The 19,994-nt window shown below is 46.9% G+C and overlaps 2 protein-coding genes across 3 annotated transcripts in view; one reads left to right on the top strand and one right to left on the bottom strand.

Moving 5' to 3' along the window:
• The window catches only part of Pla2g4e (phospholipase A2 group IVE), a 79,103-nt gene that overhangs the window by 18,932 nt on the left and 40,177 nt on the right, over nucleotides 1-19,994 (top strand). The window contains exon 2 of one of the 2 annotated variants that reach the window (XM_075961871.1): nucleotides 16,111-16,222. The exons of the other annotated variant lie outside the window; for it this stretch is intronic. Within the exon in view, the coding sequence (XP_075817986.1) occupies nucleotides 16,127-16,222 (96 nt within the window). The 5' untranslated portion in view covers nucleotides 16,111-16,126. The remainder of the gene's footprint in view (nucleotides 1-16,110; nucleotides 16,223-19,994) is intronic. 2 annotated transcript variants of the gene reach the window in all.
• Nucleotides 4,306-5,144, bottom strand: LOC142843851 (small ribosomal subunit protein uS3). The gene has a single exon (XM_075961885.1). The coding sequence runs from the start codon at nucleotides 5,139-5,141 to the stop codon at nucleotides 4,410-4,412; it is 732 nt and encodes a 243-aa protein (XP_075818000.1). The 5' UTR covers nucleotides 5,142-5,144; the 3' UTR covers nucleotides 4,306-4,409.

The raw sequence follows: 19,994 nt of genomic DNA, 5'->3' as shown, positions 1-19,994 counted from the left end.
TCGCTTATCACTACGAAATGAATAAGCCAGATCTGTACTTACAAAGGTGCGTGAGTCTCTCAAGCAGAGTGAGTGGAGAAGAAAACGTGTTGTAGCAGATTACACACTCAGCGTTCTTGGTGGTGGTGGTGGTGGTTTTGAGACAGGATCTCGTACAGCCCAGGCTTTCCTTGAACTCTCTATGAATGACCTCAAACCCTTGAACCTCCTTTCTCTATCTCCCAAGTGCTGAACTTACAGACAAGGGTCCCCACATCCAACTATGGGATGCATAGTCTGAAAAGATATCATATATAAACCTTTAAAACACCCAAAAACTGTAGCTTGGAAATCCATTTGTATGCGGACAAAGAGTGAGGAGTGTGGCCATCCAGGGTTGCGGCAGATTGGGCTTTTCTTGGGAAGACACAGGGAATGGGGGCAAGTGGCTCTTTCCCTAGGGGCTTCTATGCTGTTCCAGAGTTAGTTTTCTCAGCTGGGTAGTGGATTGTCTCCTGGGTGTTCACTTGATCGTTCTTTATGAACTTTGCATATCCTTGCTTAATACATTTTTAAAGTGGGGAACTCGGATTAGAAGATACACAGGTAAGGCATGTTTTTCTAGGGGCAGAAAAGCCAGTGAGGCTGTGTCTCTTCTCTCTGACCTCCCTGACTTTTCTCTATCTCCAGCATCTCGCTGCCTGAAAACTTCAGAGTAAAAAGGAAACCTGAAGCACAAGTGTTGAGAACATTTGTGAACTCTTTTGAAATTTGTTTTGTTTTCTTCTTCTTCGTTGTTGTTGTTGTATTTCGAGACAGGGTTTCTCTGTAGCTTTGGAGCCTGTCCTGGAAATCACTTTGTAGACCAGGCTGACCTTGAACTCACAGAGATCCTGCCTCTGCCTCCCGAGTGCTGGGATAAAAGGCATGTGCCACCACCACCCAGCTTGATTTTTTTTTACTTCACTTAATTAATATACATTTTATTCAACATGCAATAATTGCACATATTTCTGGGGAATTTGGAAATTCTTATCTGAACTATCTCAGGCCATGACCTCATTTCCTGTGGCTCTGCTGCCTCCTGTGCCTTCCTTTGTCCTATCCTGCCTCAGCCTGTCCTTTGCCCTTTCCTCAAGGCCAGCTGCTGCTACCCCGGCCAGGAGCCACAGTGCATCCCCTCTCTGGCTCTAGGCAGGACAGTGACCAACACACCTTCTCTCCACAGATACAAACACCAGTGTGGGAATGTGATGAGTCACAGGCCCATCCAGAGGCCTTCCCATCGCCAATGTGGTGGGTGGACATGTGATAGTGTTGATTTCCAGAATCAGGGACAAAGGCAGAAGAATTCAGTACAGAACACACCACACACACACACACACACACACTCACGGTACCACTCTGTCTTCATTTCTCGCCTTCCTTCAGACAGAAGCCAAAGTGGAGACCGGCCACAGAAAGGGGGGGCGAGGGTGTCCGAACTGCTTCGACACAAGAGGCAGAGTAATTGAAGTCAAATTTGTGCAAGCTAAAGCAAATAAAAAGTGCCTTTGTATTGTCCCCTGCACCTGTGGCTTCACCCAGGTGTCACCTGGATTACTGCCTTGATGGCAGAGTCAGTAGCTAAGGCTGCTGGGGTGCCCTTTGTCATACCACTCCTCCTGCGGTGTCTGGACATCTACCCCTGGCTTTAGCTCAGCACAGGCTGAAACCCAAGGTCACCACAGATGGATTAAAGGAAGAGGCTGGGCAGGGACTGAGGGGTTGGCACCAAGTGGGACCCATCATCCCACAAGGCCTCACTGTGTCCCTAGAACCAACTCAGCCACTCTTCCTTATATTCAGTGCAAATGACCTTGGACCTCAAGATCAACTAAATTCCACAGGAAATTCCCCGAGTGCTTCCTTCCCCAGGACCATTTATGAGGCTGACATCATCCCAAGTCTGGCTGGGCCAGTGGGGCCAAGTCTTATATGGACAGTTAGAAATGAGCCCTATAGGCTGGGCGCTCTCGTCTGATCTGGTACGATGGACTTCTTCACCTGTGACAGGGGCCTTTTCTTGCCAAAGGACTGTGTTCAGGAGAGAACAGAAGCAACCTCTGTATACACTGAGGACATGACTGCTCCAAGATATGGTTGAAGGGAAGGTTTTTATTATAGGTATGAGAGAGAGCGTGGCCAGAGGCATCTGAAAGAGTCCAGGGCAGAGGGAGGAAGTAGTACACTGAACGTGACTGGCAGATAGACCAGTCTGTGAGAGAAGAGAGAGAAGGAGAGAAGGAGAGGGGACAATGAAAAGGATGAGGGCAAAGGAGACCAAGAGAAAGGGGACAAGGGAAGAAGACAAAAGAGAGGATATGGCCAAAATGGTGGAGTTACATGGGAATGGGAAGTTGGGGAAAGGAAGCTCAGGAGATAGAGAAGTTTAGGGTAGGATCAGGGTGTGAAAAGTGAGAAGAGCCACAGTTGATTTTGATGCCAAGAAAGCCTGGAAGCCTGTAAGCACTTTGGTATGCTTATAGGAAACACAGATAGCCATTGGTCCCAAGTTTCTTTCGGACTTGACGACTTCCAGTTGCACACAGATGCACAGAGAAACAATCAAACACAGACAAGCACACAAAACAGATGAACATGTGTACACAAAGAGGCACACAGACATGCAGACAAGCATACAAAAAGGAAGGGCACAGACACACACACACACACATAGACACACACTTATACACACAGACACACACATAGAGTTGCATAAGACACAAAGACATGCATATACACAGACACACATAGAACTATACACAAATACATATATACACCCCCATAGATATATACATACTCACATACTCACACAAGCTCACGTACACAGACACAGAGAGATACATGAACAATACATGTTAGGAGTATATAACACACACACCACCACGCGCATCACCACTTGGTGTCCCTGTCGTATCTTAGATGTACCCTACCAATCTCTATCCTATCCCAGGCTATGCTGGTGCCCAAGCATGGCATGATCCAGCTGGGCAACAAGGAGCAAGTCAAACCCCAAGGCCAACAGAAGAGTACTCAGAGATGCCTGGTGAATGAGAACATAGGGTGCCAGTGTTACTCCGGGGGTTCTGGACTAACCTAGTCTGAGAGAAACCCAGACACTGGAGCCCACTGCTCCTGCTCCCAGCCAGTGCTCTGCCCAGCAGACCACACTGCCTTTCTAAGCACAAAGGGACACCCACTTGAAGCCCGTAGAGAGCCCCAGCCTCCTCTACTGTGTCATGCCTGGCAGCCTCCTGGACCTGGTTTGAAACTTCCTGCTCACAGGCCTCCCAGGTCTGGTACCATTTGTCCCATTTCTGCCCTGGAGACCATGAGATCTGTTTGAAGAGCTTTGCCTCAGGGGCTTGAGCCAAATAGAAGCATCAGACGTTGACTTTATTCAGGGGACTTGGCTAGAGCCAAATTCAGTCAAAAGACAGACACCAGAGGAGAAACCTCACCCAGGTCTTTGTACACATCCAGGCAGCCTGGCCAAATGACCCCAGAGCAGAGCCTGCTAAAAGACTGTCCAATCTTCCTATGGAGTCTGATGAGGCTCTGACTGCAGAGTGGCTTACAGGGAGACTCAGCAAGGCTACTGGAGGATGCTGGTCTTAGACCAAGAATGAGGGTTATCTGTTGTCCCCTAGGGAGGGGTTGGGCAGGTCTTCTAGCAGGTTAAGTCCACCCCTAGCCAGTGAGACAATACCACCCACACCGAGGGTGGTCATTCTTCCTCTTACACCTCTCTGGAAACAGCACAGATAAACCCAGAGGTGTGCCTCCTGGGTGGTTCCAAATCCTGCCAGCTGGACAATGAGGATCACCCATCACTGATACATTTGGACTAATTCTGACTATCCATATATTGTCTTTTACATTGCTTTCTTGGTTTATTTCTTTATTGATTTGTATGTGCCATTGATTTTTTTTCCTAAATTTTATGTCTATCAGTGGTATTAGAAGCTGTGTGCCAATTCTTGGTGGGTTTTGTTGTTGTTGTTGTACGTTATTATTATTATTTTTTTTGAGACAGGGTTTTCTGTGTAATCCTGACTGTCCTAGAAATTGCTCTGCAGACCAGGCTGGCCTTGAACTCACAGAGATCCACCTTGCCTCTACCTCCCAAGTGCTGGGATTAAAGGCGCCCATGTAAATTTGTTTTATAGAAATATTTAGTAGTTAACCTTAGCTATATATAAGGGTTATAATTTTTTTGGAAAATGTCCTAGTACATTTTTAAGCTTTGCTTCCTTTTGAATTTTCTCCATTATCTCATTCCAATTTTTATTTATTTATTTTTTTTGTTTTTTGTTTTTTGTGCAAGATTTTATTAAACGTCTGTACAGGACAACATCCAGCCTCCAGGTGCAGTTGCCAAGACCCTGTTAGGCTGTAGGCACTGGCTGGGGCATGGCAGGTGGCTCTGGCTTCCCGCCCTTCTGCTCTGAGATGGGGGTGGTGGGCAAGATTTCGTCCTTTGGCTCCACAATGCTCACGTGATCCGGCAGAGGCTTCTTGGGGCCGATCTTACCACTTGGATCCCAGGGCAGCATGATCTTCACTTTGATGCCCAGCACACCCTGTCTGAGGAGCACATGGCGCACAGCGGTGTCGACGTAGTAGTTGACAGGGTCTCCACTGTGGATCATCAGACCATCCACGAACTTCATGGACTTGGCCCTCTGTCCTCGGAGCTTCCCGGACACCACGACCTCGCAGCCCTTGGCACCACTCTCCATGATGAACCGAAGCACACCATAGCAGGCCCTTCGCACAGCAAGCCCTCCGAGGAGTTTGTAACGTAGAGACTCAGCCTGAGCAATGGCACACAGACCTCTTGTGGCCACTTTCTCTGCATAAAGCTCCACGCTGCCCTCAGGGAAGCCGAACCTCTTCTGGACCACTGCAGTCAGCTCTCTGATCCGGCGACCCTTCTCACCAAGAACATTCTGTGTTCTGGTGGCTAAAATAATGATTTCTGTTCTGGTTGGTGTGACTCGGACTTCAACCCCGGAGTAGCCATCCTCAGCCAGTTCCCGAGTGAGAAACTCATTTAGTTCGGCTTTGAAAATGCCATCAGCCACAAACTTCCTCTTCTTAGAAATCTGCACCGCCATCTTGCCCTCATTCCAATTTTTAAAACAATAGTACCATCAAGAATTTTACAAATGTCTTTTTCAGTTTTTAAGCAATCTCCATCATCAATATTAAGATCAAAGTGCATATTTGTTTGCTGCTCAATGTATATTGCATCTTCTGGTTTTCATAGCCATCTAAACGTTTTCTCCTAAGAAATCTTTTACAAAAGATTATGTTTTAACTATGCGTACCTGTGGTTCCGTGCACACAAAAGCAGTGTGTTAGTTATGTGTGCCTGTGGTTCTGTGCATGTGAATGCAGTGTGTTAGTTATCATTAAAAACATTGATCAAACCCAATCACTCCACTCCAAAGTGTGTAACCGAGTAAACCAAAGCTTAGACTTGCATAAAAACTTGTGCACAGATTTATATAATAGCTTTATTCTTAATTGCCCAACATTAGAAACAACTTTGCCCTTCAACTGATTGGTAAATAAACTGGAGTATTTATAGTTGAGTACTACATAGCAATGAAAAAGAATGGGTACATTATACATGGTAATAACAATGTATTTCGAAAACCTAGGCAGAAGAAGCCGGCACGGAAGAGCAAACTGTGAGTGAGCCCACTTATGTGAGACTCTGGGAAAGCTGCATTCAGCCCACAATGACAAGAAGCAGATGAGTGATGACTGACTTTGCTGCAATCTGAACACAGATGTTGCAGGGCTCTCTCTGACTAGGTCAGGCAGGGCCAGAGGCAAAGTGAGGACATAAATAACAGCTAACATCCTCCCGCCCCTCCCTCCTCCAAATCTTTTCCCTTCTGCAGATCCCACTCCAGAGCCCTGGTATGCAGGCCCAGACTGGCAGCCAGAGGCTTTGAGACAAAAGACGTCCTAGAAACCAATGTGTCTGCAGAACTAGGCCAGAGGCCATGCCCTACAACGTAGAAGAAAAAGTTTTGATGACCCGTGGACCTTTGGCAAACCATGGGCCACACTGGCTGGTGAAGGAGGCATCCCTTCCTATTCACCTAGGCCACACAGAACTGATGGCTGCCTGTCCTACTATAGAAACTGCTATCTCTATTTCTTTTTATTTATATAAGCTTGTAAGTGTGCATAGTGTGTGCATATATGTGTAGGTGCATTTGCCTATGCTTGCATGTGTTTTAGCTGGCTTGGGATATCTTCATCATTTTCCACTCTTTTTTGGATAAAGTGTCCTAGTATGTAGTTCTAACTTATAGAACTCACTGTGTAGACCTGGATGACCTTAAACTCACAGAGCTCTTCTTGCCTCTTCCTCCCAAGAGTATGGGTGCTAGCACACCTGGCTAGCCCACCTTGTTTTTTATACAGGATCTCTCACTGAACCTGGAACATGCTATTTTGGCTAGCCTGGCTCCATCCCACAGTGTTGAAATTACAGGGACACCCCACCACATCTGGCTTCCACTGGCTCCACCTCACAATGCTTGGATTACAGGGACACCCCACCACATCTGGCTTCTACTGGCTCCATCCCACAGTGCTGGGTTACAGGGACACCCCATCACATTTGACTTCAAAACTGCTCATTCTTAAACACTGTCTGTTCAAAAAACCCTGCCAGGAGTCACACTGCCAACACCAGGGGGATCCTGACTCTTTTTATCCCTAGCTGAGTCTTTACTGTCCTCTCCAGATCTTACCTTTGCTGATGCTGTCTTGCCTGATAATGCCCTCCCTCACCTACCCACTGAAGGGGCTGCTACTCTTCCTTCAAGGGCGAGGTCACGTGCTTCCCCTCTGGGCAGCCCCTCCTGCCCCATTGGTCAAGCTCTCTGAGAGCTCATTTGAACTCCTCATAGACAGCTCAATTTCCATGTCACTTCAGTCTCACCCTTGGTGCAGGGATGATGTCCCTGTGTCGCGATGTCCTGGCGTGATGAATCACACCATTCAACAGCTGTCTATCACAAAGAGGTGGTGACTTAAGGAAGGGTTTGTGTGGCTCATGGTTTGAGGGCACAGCTCCTCATGTTGGGGACGGTGTGGCAGCTGGATCGTGAGGCTGCTGGTCACAGTGTTCCACAGTCTGGGCTCAGAGACAAGCAAGTGTTGGAGCTCAGTTCCCTTTCTCTGTTTTATTAAAGTCTGGGAGCCCAACCCATAGAACAGTGCTGTTCACATTCAGGGTCCTCATCCTCAGTTAAACCTCACAGACATGTCCAGAGGTGTGTCATCTGGGTGGCTCCAAAAGCAGTCAAGCGGAAAAAAAATTGACCACCATAGCCAGCCATGTGCCTACTAAGCTCTTTGTGTCACCCAATCTTATGAGGGAGTTCTATTGTGTCCTTCAATTTACAGATGGAGAAACTTGACAGTAGGTAGTCAGGCCCAGTCGAGTTTGTGTGGCTTGTATGTGACAGAAGCCAGATCGTCCACCACGACACAGTGACAAGGCTGGCCTCACCATGGAGACAGCGATGGAGTGGACGCAAGGTACAATCTTGTCTCATGAGCAAGAGAGTCAAGAGCAGAAAAATGTAAAGCCAATTATTATCCAATTGAGACAAGAGGTGACAAGTTTTATTAGCAGGGACTTCATGAGATTGAGAAATGTTGGTTCGCGGCCACAAGCTCTCTGCAGGGTGTTGAGAAGGCCTCTACTGCCTTATAAACACAAGGAGGCGGGAAAATGTTTGCGAGCCACATACATTGTTGACGCTAAGAAAATAAGTCTTGGGAGAAGGCTGGGGGTGGAGCGGTGGGAGTAAACCAACAAGGGTGAGGAAATAGTTCAAGTCCAGGAACTCGGGTTAAGCTGGGCGTGGCAGCTAATGTCTTCAATCTCAGGGCTTCTTCAGGAAGATAAGAGATAAGAGAATCTCTGGAAACTCCAGGGCCACCTAACCTGGTGTGTGCAGTGCAGCAGGAAATAAGAGACCGCCTCCCAAACAAGTCTGAAAGCAAAGAACAACTTCTGAAATTACCCTCTGACCTCCACACCTGTGGCACCTGCACACCCCTGCTCAGAAGAAAACACATGCACACACACATTCAGAAGAACATACATATATTCAGAAGAGAACACACAGACAGACACACAGAGACACAGATACACACATAATTTCAAAAAAAAGAAAAATTTAGGAAGCTGGGCATAGTGGTGCATGTCTTTAATCCCAGAATTTGGGAGGCAGAGAATCTCTGTGAGTTCAAGGCCAACCTGGTCTATATAGTGAGTTTCAGGAGAGCTGGCCACCATGCCTGGCTCAACACATTAACTTCCATGACTGACATTTTCAGATCTCTCATGACCTGAAGAGATGATAATACATTGTTTTACTTTACATTGTGAGAGTTGTCTGTGGTCCTTGTTTGTCTTTGAACCAAAGGTTTGTGTATCAAGGGCGTGGAGGAGCACAGGAAAGCCCTAGTCAACAACCCAGGAGCTTTGTACCGAGCAGTACAGAGTACTCAGGACAGATGTGCCGGGCAAACTGACCTGTGTCACAGTTCTATCACTGCCGTGGTGATCTCGAGTGAGCTGTTTATGCTCACTGGGTCCCTTTCAGTCTTTAAACTGAGCTGATGAACACACCTTCTTCACAGGGGACATAAGCATTAGATCAATTGCCATCACTTTGTAAATGGCACATGTGAGCCACCTTGTCTTCCTGACGTCTGTGCTGGACCTTGTCTTCCCATCCCCTAACCTGATGGCTTGGGGTATTTCCAATCAACAGCAAGACAAGCAATGGCCAAACTCTGAAAAGGAAAGACTAAAAACGGAAATAATCAAGGCCCAGGAGGAGGAAACAGAAAGATTGTAAATTTGAGGCTAGCCTGGGCTAACTGGTAAGTTTCAGGTTAATCAGAGTATTGAGACCCTGCCTCCAAAAACAAAAGGAAATAGACAAGATCGTCTACAGTATGGTAGACTTGGTGTAAACTAGTAACTAGAGTGGCTGAGAAGCTAAGGAGGGGGGACAGAGGCACAAGTCATTGCGCCTACGCAAGGAAAGGCTCCTGGAGAAGGCGACATTTAAATAGAGCTAGAACAGAGGAGCAAGGTTCAGCTTCTCAAAGAGTGGCATTCAGGACTTCATGATAGGGAATCATTGCAGACACAAGACTCCCGACATGGGGAACTTGGCCCCATCAGGGCAAAGAGACTGCACAGCGGGAACCTGATTGATGCAGAGACTAGAATGACTGATGTGAGCGGCCAGATCACAGAGCTCATGACTCTAGAGAGACCTCAGAGAATGCAGAAATTTGTTCGTCAGGGCAGCCACCCAGGGCTGCTGTCTTTAGATCACTTCTTGCCTTTCTGTAGATTACCTAAGAGGACAGCGGCAAGTGCGGTGGTAGAGCGTTTTGCTTAGCATTCATGAAGTCTTGGGTTCAAGCCCCAGCACCTCCTCAAAGAACAGTTTCGAGAAAAGTGAAAGTAGATGCGGATAGGCTTGTTAGTCCAACATGGAGCAGAGATGGGGAGAATAGTGACTTCCAGTAAGGCAGTTGACAACAACAATTGGAAAAGCTGGAGGAAGCCAAATTTCTCCAAGAGACAGAGATGCCTACAATGTGGCCAGTATCATCTTTGGTCCAGAGATGGGTTTCTTGGGTTATCTCCCAATCCTCACATAACTTTCCTTTCCTTGTGGGAATGCTTCTATTTTGTTATGTTAGATATATAATGGATCTATGTTGCATAAGCCCCTTTTAATTTCTGTAACTGTATGTGATGTGGATGCCCCAGCTTCCTGCCTTTCCACTCCCACCCTGACTAGCCCATTTCTGTTCAGGCCCCTCTGTGCAAGCTGAACTTACTGCTCTTCTTGTTCATGCCCACCTTCTCCTGTTTCCACTCCAGGGATGGACACACAATGCTTTCAGAGTTAAGACGACACAGAGCAGATTCCATAAACCTTTTTCCACCCATGACCCTTTTTATCTGGGAATTAAGTATATAAAATAAGCATACAAATAAAACATCTAGTGTAAAAAAAATCACAAAGCAAAGTATTTAAAAATAATTCTTTGGTATGCCCATTATTGTATCAGTTGTTAATGATAAAAGAACGCGTCCATACCAATGAGATAGTGTGTTTGTTTATTTTTAAATATATAAATGAAATCTTGCCTAAATGTTTGGTATGGCAGAATGTCAAGGATCTTCAGTGTCTTTCAGTTGATTGATATTTAATTTTATAATCGGCAGTGCCTAGGCTATGACACGTCTCAGAATTACATAGTACAAAACCACAGGTGTATGTTTGGCATATTTGAGAACTTGGAATTTCTGTCCTAGTTCCAAGCCAAAATACATTTAGAGTTTTACTATTGCCAAAGTTTTGTGATCCCCACATACAGTGTCCCTATAAGGGGTTGTAGCCCACAGTTTAAGAAATTTACAGCAAGTGTCCTCGTGCACGTCTTCATTTTTTTCTTTTTAAAATATTTTATCAAACTTATTCATTTTCTTTGGTGTGGGATATTTGTGTGTGTGCGCGCATATGTGCACATACAGTCAGAAGACGGCGTCAGAACGCTGGGAACTGAACCTAGGTCTTCTGTGAGAACAAGAAGTACTCTTTTACTTATTTATAAATTATTTACTTTATTTTATTTGCATTGGTGTTTTGCCTACATGTATGTCTTGTGAAGGTGTAAGATCTTGGAATTACAGACAGTTGTTAGCTGCCATGAGGGTGCTGGGAATTGAACCCAGATCCTCTGGAAGAGCAATCAGTGCTCTTAAATGCTGAGCCATCTCTCCAGCTCCCATTTTTGCTTTTTGTAACACTGGAGACTAGATTCGGGGTTATAGATAAGACCATGAGGTACGTCTCTCTATGGCCTATAAGAGGTTCCCTGGGGCATTGTTCTACCAGTGTTCACTTTGACTGACAGTCCCAGGTCAAACTATGGTATCATTTCCTCTTCCATAGGGTAACACAATGGAACACAATGATACCTCTGTCTCCCCATTGCCACCAACACTGGCCATCACTTAGCTGTCTCACGGTTTTCCAATTCAATAGCTGTTGTGAGCTCACTTTTCTTTGTTTTCCTCCTGTGTCGATCTTCTCTTCCAAGTGTCATCCCTTTAATACAGCATTTAGGTGAGAGTGCTCTGTTACTTCACTCTGCCTAGGAAGTCACGTCTGCCTGTACCAACTATTAAACTGTTGATTTCTTCCTTATTGATTTTCAGACCGAATACCCATGATTTTGAGGGTCTCCTCCAGTGCCTGCTCACTTTTTGGTTTCTCCTTCTGAATGTGACAGGTTCAAGTCTTTGATTATTTTGATTATGTCTATGTCAACATAGACATCTTTTTTAAAGATATATTTTTATTTGTGGGGGGTTGGATGTGGTGTGTGTGCATGTGACTTGTGTGGGTATCCTCAGAGGTTGTAAGGTGGTGACAGATCCCTGCTGATGTTGTGAACTGCCCAAGGTATTGAGAAAAGCAAGTGCTTCACTACGAGATCCCCGCTTCATCGTGGTCATCTTTTTCTTGTGAATTATTTCTTTGTTTATTAAATATTAATCATCTGGTGATTTGCAAATGCATGGCAAGTATATTTGGTTGATTAGCTTTTTCTACAATATGGAAATGTTTAACCCTTTTCTTCTTTGTTGTTTGTTTTTTGAGTCTCATGTAGTCCAAGCTAGCCTTGAGTTTCATCTGTCTCTAAGGATGACCCTGAACTTCTGATCCTCCTGCCTCTACCTTCCAAATGATAAGATTATAATGTTTAGTACCATGCCTAGCTTACATTTTATTCAGTCTAATTTTATTCAGTCTAAGTTAGAAATGTTTTTGGTTTATAGTTGTTTCAAAATGTTTGTTTAAAAATTCTTCTTCAGAGTCCAGGGATGTATGTTTCACTGGTCAAACACATACTTAATATGTATGAGGCCCATTATTCAATTCCCAGCACCAGAGAAAGGAAGTAAGAAAAAAAATCCTTTTCTGTTGTTAGAACACATGCACTGTCTTCTATTTGTTTGATATTTGATGTTGGCCCATCTTTTTGCGTAGCACTAAGTGAAGTACTCTTATTTTATTTCCGTGTAGTCCGCCATGTTTATATATCTGTTAGAAAGTTTGTGTTTTCCTTGTTGATCTTCATCGCCAAGTCTCTGTGTGTATGTGTGTGCATGTGTGTATTTGTGCTTGTAAGCTGCCTGATATGGGTGCTGGGAACCAAACTTGGGTTCTCTGCAAGAATAGTACATCTTCTTAATTACTGAGCCATTCCTCTAGTCCTGTAATGATATTTTACTAGCTATTAAGTTCTCTTAAATTACAAAGGTTTTGCTAGACCTGGTGGAACATGTCTTTAATACCAGTACTTGGGAGACAGGGCAGGGGGATCTCTGTGAGTTTGAAACCAACCTGATCTACATAGAAAGTTCTAAGACAGTCAAGGCTAAATATAGAGACCCTGTCTCAAAAAAACAAAAACAAAAACCAAAGGACAAAGGTTTTCTCCAGTCTTTTTATTTTGTTTCCATTGATCTGATTCTTGGTTCAGCAACATGCTCTTTGTATTAGCATGGCTTTGTAACGTTAGTGTCAGCAGAACAAGGCTCTCCTCTCCACATTAGCATTTAAAGATGTTTATTGGGAAGAGGAAATGGGAGATGGATGCCGGAGGTGGACCTGCACTGACAGTATCCTTTTCTTTGCTGATATTTTTCTTTTCCACCCATCAAGTCAATTTCCCTATTTGCTTCTAGATTTTGTACCTTTTTGTTTTTGGAAGATTCTTCTCACTTCAATATTATAAGAATATATTTTAAACCATCTATAGGTTTAATGGTCAGCTAGTTCTCCTCTCTGGGATTTATTTTTGTGTCATTATGAAGTTGGGCTCCAACTTTCCTCCAAACAGTGAATAACCCCTCCCCATAATGAATAGTCTATCTTTTCACTATGGATGCAAAATGTGTCTTTTACTGTGCGGTAAACTTCCAAATGCACAGAGAGATGCTCCCGGGCTCTGCTTCCTTTATGGAAGGTGCTGGACCTCAGAGGTTGCCGTCAAGGATGGGAGATAGCAGGTGCATTTGAAAAAGAGAGAGGCTGACCATCAGTCCCTGAGCTTCAGCCTGGGGTGCAGCTAACATCATATAAGATGGGAAGGCAGGGACAGACACCTGAAGCCACATGAGGAGCAAAGGTGAGGATCGTTTGGTTGAGGTGGAGCAGGGCCAAGTGTGCTACTAAGAAGAACATATAGAAATACACTTGTCCATAGAGGGTCCCCAGCCCAAGAGGCTTCTTGTGAGAGGCAACTCTTGGCCAACCCATCCATGGGAGTAGAGAACAGACCCTGGGGACTCAGCTGAGAACAGTGGCCCTCACCTGGCATGCTGGGACCACTAAGGAGATCTGAGGCTTTCTGATCACTGGAAAGTGGGCTGGAAAGGAGTGGGATCCCTTCATCTGTTCCCAGCATCACCTCTATAGAGGGAGACTATAGGAGAAGGAGCAGCTGGGGGACCTGGCCTGGAGTGGTTGTTGTGCCTCACAGCAGAATCCTAGGTTGGGTCTCCAGAGCTGGTTCGGAGCCTCGTTGGGTGAGAGTTGGGGTCAGACAGACTTCACTCTGTCACAGGGTCGTAAGTGGCGATTCTTGGCACTGCGTTTCTAACACTCACCTGAGTTCACTTCTGCCTTCTCCAGAGACTTCAAAAGGACAACTGATCTTTTAATTTAACTCCACCTTGACCCCTCCCCTCTATGATGGCTTCTTGTCTCCTTCCAGAACCTTCCTGGGTAGTCAGCTTGGAAGTTGGCACACAGCAGGCAACAGATGTTCTTATGCATCTGTCCACTGAGTCCATGAAGTGGAAGGTTGGTTGTAGACTTCACCTAGGTCAGAAGTGCCAGGAAGAGCATAGAGGAAGAAGCTGCCACCACAGCTCCCCTTGGTCTCTGTTCAGCTGATTTAATCCAACTAAAAGTAAAGGCTCTGCTCTTGAGGCACTGGTAGATGATGAGGACATTGCCAGAATGGATGCGGTGGCTGGGGTGTGCTTGGGGACGGGACATATAAATGGGCTTCTGTGGCCAGAAGAGGACCAAATGCTAAGCCATGAGAAATGTCTTGGAGAGGTGGGTTGGTCCTCAGCAGACCTTACTGGAAAAGATGGAGGGGCAGAGGAAATGGAGTAGGGGAGACTCCCTTGCTTTGCAGACTGGATTGTACTGTGGTCAGGTCACCACAGAACCTCCTGACCCACCACCTACTGACCTGGCCTCTATTTTCTGACGTCTCAGACTATTTTCTTCTCCTAAGTGGTTCCTACATCGCTTCCCGATCACTCCTCTGCTTCAACATCAGGCAACTTTTCCTTCTGAAACTCCAACTCTGATCATATTGTTCTCCTGCTCAGAAACAACTGGCGGCTGTCGCCTAGAGAATATGTCTAAATGAAAAACACAGCCTTTGAGAGGCCACTCTAAGGCCATGGTTTATAGAATGCTGTCGTCCTACAACTCAGAACCAGCTTGGGGGGGGCAGGGAAGGAGATGCCAGGTCCTACTTTCCAGGTTTGTCCTTCTATCTTCCACATCCTCCCATGTCCCCCCATCTCTTCCGCCCTCCTATATGAGATAATATGTGGGAGATACCACATAACTGATGTACATCATTTGCATACCAAAACCTACCCTGCCTTGTTCCTGCCTCCTGGGGTGCCTTTCCCTCCCATCAGAGCTGTTGAAATCCTAGTCTCTAAGGCCCACATCAGAGGTCATCTCCACGAAGCCTTCTCGGAACTATGTTCTCCCTCCCTAGCTAGAACCCATCTTCCGGCCCTGTGTCCTTCCGCCAGTTAGTTGTCTACATCACAGCTGAGAACCATGGAGTTTCCCAAACATGAAGGATTTATGTTGATTCTTCTAGGGACCCCTGCCTGCCTAAGGAAATCTGGACCTTAGAACTGCTCAGGGGTTAGAAGTATTTGGCTCCCCAGCTGGACTGTGGAACTTTCAAGCCTGGGATTTCTCTGTTTAGCATCATGTATACAGTAGGAGCTCACTAAGTGCATAAAGTTAGTTGAATTTGTGAAATCAATTGAAAGGTGTGGGCATCGCATTAGTGTTAGTGACAGTGGGTTGATGGCAAGAGAAGTTTCAAAGCCACCAAGCTAAATAAAGGTCCTATCCTTTCTGGGGAGTCAGGCAACCCAAACAACACCGCCGACCACCCTCCTTCCATGCGTTCCTGTGTTCAGGTCTCACCTGTATGTCGTTCCAAAATACATCCTATCTGTGGGCCAGAAAAGCCGGTTGTTAAGCCTCCGGCAAGAACCCAGACAGGAAACTCCCAGTATGAATTCAAGCAAACCAGAGGTGAGCCAACACAGGCAGAGATAAGAATCATAGAGGCGGGGCAGAGCATCTTCCGCACTGTGTAGTGAAGACTTGAGGGGTTGGTGCTCTCTCCTCCCAGGCTGCCCAGAAGGCTGGTAGAGGCCGAGGCCCTGGACCCTCTTCTCACGTGACTGGGGCAAGTGTTTTCTTTCTTCACCCTCTAACATAAGAACCTGAATTTTGGCCCTTATATCTTGAGAAATCTCTGCCCACAACTCCCAGGAAAAACATGCCATGGTCCTGAGGTCTATTCGGTCCCAGAGGATCAGCTACGTATCCATCTGCATGAACTGGAGAGACAAGGCTTTCCTACTTCTTGGCAGAAACATGCCAAAGCCCAAAATGTTCTTTCTACCATATTGTACCCATAACCTGGTCATTCTGAGCAACTGGGGCTGCAGACTGCTGATCCCAGTGACCAGAGCCCTGGCTGGAGTCTGCATTTTCAAGATCTGCAGACCTGTGTGGTTCCTTTGGACCTGAGACCTAAGCCCAGGCAGCACATCTGTCTACTCGCCTTAACCCCTCCCTGAGCCATCACAGCCACTGCCCAGGGCCGGCCAGGAGGGTGGAGCTCTGAGTCAGAGTATAAGTTCCCGATCTTACCATCCAGCTGGAGAGCCGCCGCGATGCTTCAGAACCAGATGCCTGCTTGGGTTTCCCACTCCCTGTCAGACCCATGCCAAGCAGAAGATGGCAGGTCCATGGCCTCCTGTGCCTTGAAGGTGAGAGTGTGGTGGTGGTGGAGAGGGAGGCTCTGCCAAAGGCAGATGGCCAGGGAGGCATGCCCAGGAGATGAAGAGTCTGTCAGGTCCCAGAGAGGCTGGTGGGCATGGAACGCCTGTAGAGGTTGGCTTAGAATTCTCTGCCTAGCACCTGGGAGAGGTGCTGTTGCCCAGTCTGGACCAGGGCTCCTGGCTAGGGATGGCACGACTGAGTATACTCACAAACTTTACCAGCCTGCATGGGGAGACTCGGGGCTGTCTAGGGCCAGCCAAGTCAGCATCGGGGATAGACAATGCCTAGTACTGCCAGGGAGAATCTACATGTGGCCTGTCCTGGCAGTGACTGGTCATTAACCCTGTGGGCATCAATCCTAAACGTCTGTGATTTGTGAGTGTGTGGTTTGGGGTATTTTGAAGTGTGAGAGTTGGTGGTATTGTCATTTAATTGCTGTCAATTGCCCCTCTGGGTGTGTAGTCAAGAACCCTAGATCTAGACTAACTCTCAAAGTCTCCCAGGGAAATCCCTGGGTCTGGAAATGTGCTACTGCTTGAGACCAAATCTGCCTTAGTCTTCCTGTCTGGGCAATGGGAAGATGCCCTCCATCTCCCTGTTGGCTATAGACACACTGTGGAGAGAACGATCAGTAGCAAAGCAGTGTCCTCGGCCAGCCCTTCTGAACCACTGATGGAATTGAGTGAAGCCCCAAGAAGGTGTCATCCCTCTAGAGTGGGATATGGAGACACTGGTCAGTCTCCAAAGAGGCTGTGGAGCAGCTCCTTGTGGCATCGTGACAGTCCTCCCTGCTGTACTGGACAGGATTGGTGTTGCCTCCTGGTTTCCCCCAAAAGGCTTGGGTGTCTGGAAATGCTTCTAATCAGCTCTTTACTGATCCCCAAAAATGTGAACTAGGACAGTTCTACCACAGATAGGGTAGGGTCAGCCAAAGACTCAGAGTGGGTGCTCCAGGAATCACACCACAAACAGACACACACACACATAGACACACACACAGACACACACACAGAGGCACGCAGACATACAGACACAGACACACACACAGACACACACACAGAGGCACGCAGACATACAGATACAGACATACACACACAGACACACACACAGAGGCACGCAGACATACAGATACAGACATACACACACAGACACATACACACAAACACACACAGAGACACACACACAGACACACACACAGACACACAGAGGCACGCAGACATACAGACACAGACACACACACACAAACACACACACAGACACACACACAGGCTATGCTTGCTGTTCCTGTTGGGTCCTAGATGGTCCATGTCTCTCAGTTGTATTTTTTCTCTGGCCACTCACCTAACATGAGTGATAAGCAAAACAACTGCAAGAATTCCTCTCATGTGATGCCCACTCCCCAGGCTGGGATGTTGCTCAGATCTGCTGAAACTGGTACTAGAGTTTCAAATATCACCACCTAGGTGGTCTGCTGTGAAGGAAGGACCATGTAGACTGGCTGATATCGCCAGGTTGGTCAGAGCTCAGAGACAATGTTTCAGGGAGCCAATGGCTACACCCAGCTGTGTGGAGATGAGGTGGCCTCACCTGTCCAGCTTGCCCTGAGATGCCCCAGGGAAAGGAGCTGCCATCCTCTCTCCAGGCCTGGGCAATGGTTTAGGGAGGGGATGCCTGGCCTCGATAGGCATTGGACCCATCACTTTTGTAACTTAGTGCTCAGAACCTCCCTAGCCCTTGTCATCCAGGAGCCTTATGGTGAAGTTGAGGGGAAGTTTGTGTAATGTAACTAAATAGCTTTTGACTGATTATCAGAAATAGCTGGGCCCTTGAGTTTGAGGAGATCCCCAGCTATGGAGAGCTGAAGGCCTTACAGGTGCCTCTGACATTCAACTGGTCATGGCCCATTCTTTATTGGAAACCTTAGCCACACTCCAGCTGAAAAACGCAGTAGCCTGATAAGGTAGTAGGTTTGCACTGAGTTCTGGGTCCTACCTAGCTCCATCATCTCTGTCTGTACAAGCGTGTGCGATGTGTAACTTGTTCTTCTGTAAGGCAAGGATTATGTCTTCTGTGGAGGCTTCCCAGAGGGTTAAGACCCTATGCAAGGCATCTGGTTCAGGGGCAGGGGCAAGTGCTGGACTGGCATGCCAGACTCATATCTATGAAATTAGGGCGACGGGCAGCATTAAACGGTGTAGCAGCCAATCCATAGCGCTCCCCACTCCCCGTGTGAATTGGCAATGTTTCCTGTCTGGAGTAGCTCTCAGGAGGAAAGTAGAATCCTGACAAGATCAAGCCAGAGGTCAAGGCCAAAGAGGAAGCCTGGGCTGTGCAGTCTGCAGCCCAAGTATCCTGGTTCCTTTCGTCTTCCCTGGCACGGCTGCGCTGCTTGTTTCAGAGGCTGAATGAATCTCTGTGCTCTTTGTTCCAAAGTTCCTGCCCTGACCTCCAAGCCCCTGAGTGCTTCCTGCTCCTCACCCAGGACCTGCCAAGTGCCCTCTGAGCTGAAGGGGTATGGCTGTCTTTTCACCAGGGCTGTAGCCCCAAAGCATAGCACCCAGTGATGCCTACAGTTAAATATTTTGACCTTCGTCCTTATTCCCAGTCCCAGCCAGGGTTGGTCTTGTCCAAGTCTCTAAGGTTTCGGCTCATGAACCTGGGCTCCTTAATCTGACCGGTTTCTGGTTCCCATCAGCATATGAACTCAGGCACTGTACTGAATTCTATTGCCTCTTTTTTCTTTAAAAAAAAAAAAGGTTGTTTTTATTTTATATGTAGAACTGCTTTGCCTACATGTATGTCTTGTACCACATGAATGCGGTGCTCTAGAAGGCCAGAAAAGGGTATCAGATTCCCTTGGCACTAGAGCTGCAGACAGCTGTGGGCTGCCATGTGGGTGCTGGGATCAAGCTTGAGTCCCCTGAAGAAAAGCCAGTGCTCTTAACCACTGAACCTCTCTCCAGTTCCTTGATTGTGTCTTTTTATTGTAGATCGGCTTCTTCTGGGGCTGTGAATGTTTTAGGAGGAGCAAAAATTATACTTCTTTGCCAAACGAAGGTGTGTGTGTGTACGCGCGTGCGTGCATGCACACATCTCACTGGTTTGCTTCCTGAGTCTTGAGATCACAGACTTTCATTGCCCACCACTGGGGCGACTTCCAGAGTCATAACCCAGCTCTGCGAATGCACTTAGACCCAGACCTGAGTCTGGTAGTCCCACTTTCTTCCTCTAGTGCTCCACCTCTGTGCTGCTGAGATGTAAGAACCCCCTTTGGGGAACTTTGGAAATGGGCCCTTCCTAAAATTCTTTGAGCCAGAAGGAATTTCTAGGTGCAGTCTGAAGTTCAAGGCAGATCTCAAGAGGCCCTCTGTGTCTATCCATGAATAAGGTCTTCAAGGACCTGATGGTTGTGATGTGTTCTGGGGGCTCACAAGGAGAGTGATCACGGGGCTTGTCTGGAGAAACAGCCAATAAGGACACAGCCAATAGAAGGACTGCCAAGGTTGGGGGTTAGCTGAGAACTCAGTGAGAATTCAAGGTGAAAAACAGGAATCGGCCAGGAAAATTAGTCTTGAGGGAAGATCAAGACAGCGGAGCTGAGAACAAGAACCACCTCTTCATTTTTGGTGAGAGGCATCCTCAAGTGAGAGTTGACAGTGGACGTGAACCTGGGTCTGAGGAACAGAGATGAGTTTAACTCTGACCCAAGCTAGAAGCTGTGGGTCAAGGGTCTTAATCCCAGGTCCCCCGTCTGTGACG

The sequence above is a fragment of the Microtus pennsylvanicus genome, chromosome 2 (assembly GCF_037038515.1).
Source record: "Microtus pennsylvanicus isolate mMicPen1 chromosome 2, mMicPen1.hap1, whole genome shotgun sequence".
NCBI lineage: Eukaryota > Metazoa > Chordata > Mammalia > Rodentia > Cricetidae > Microtus > Microtus pennsylvanicus.
Note: the sequence above shows the minus strand (reverse complement) of the source record. Positions and strands in the feature narration are given on the sequence as shown.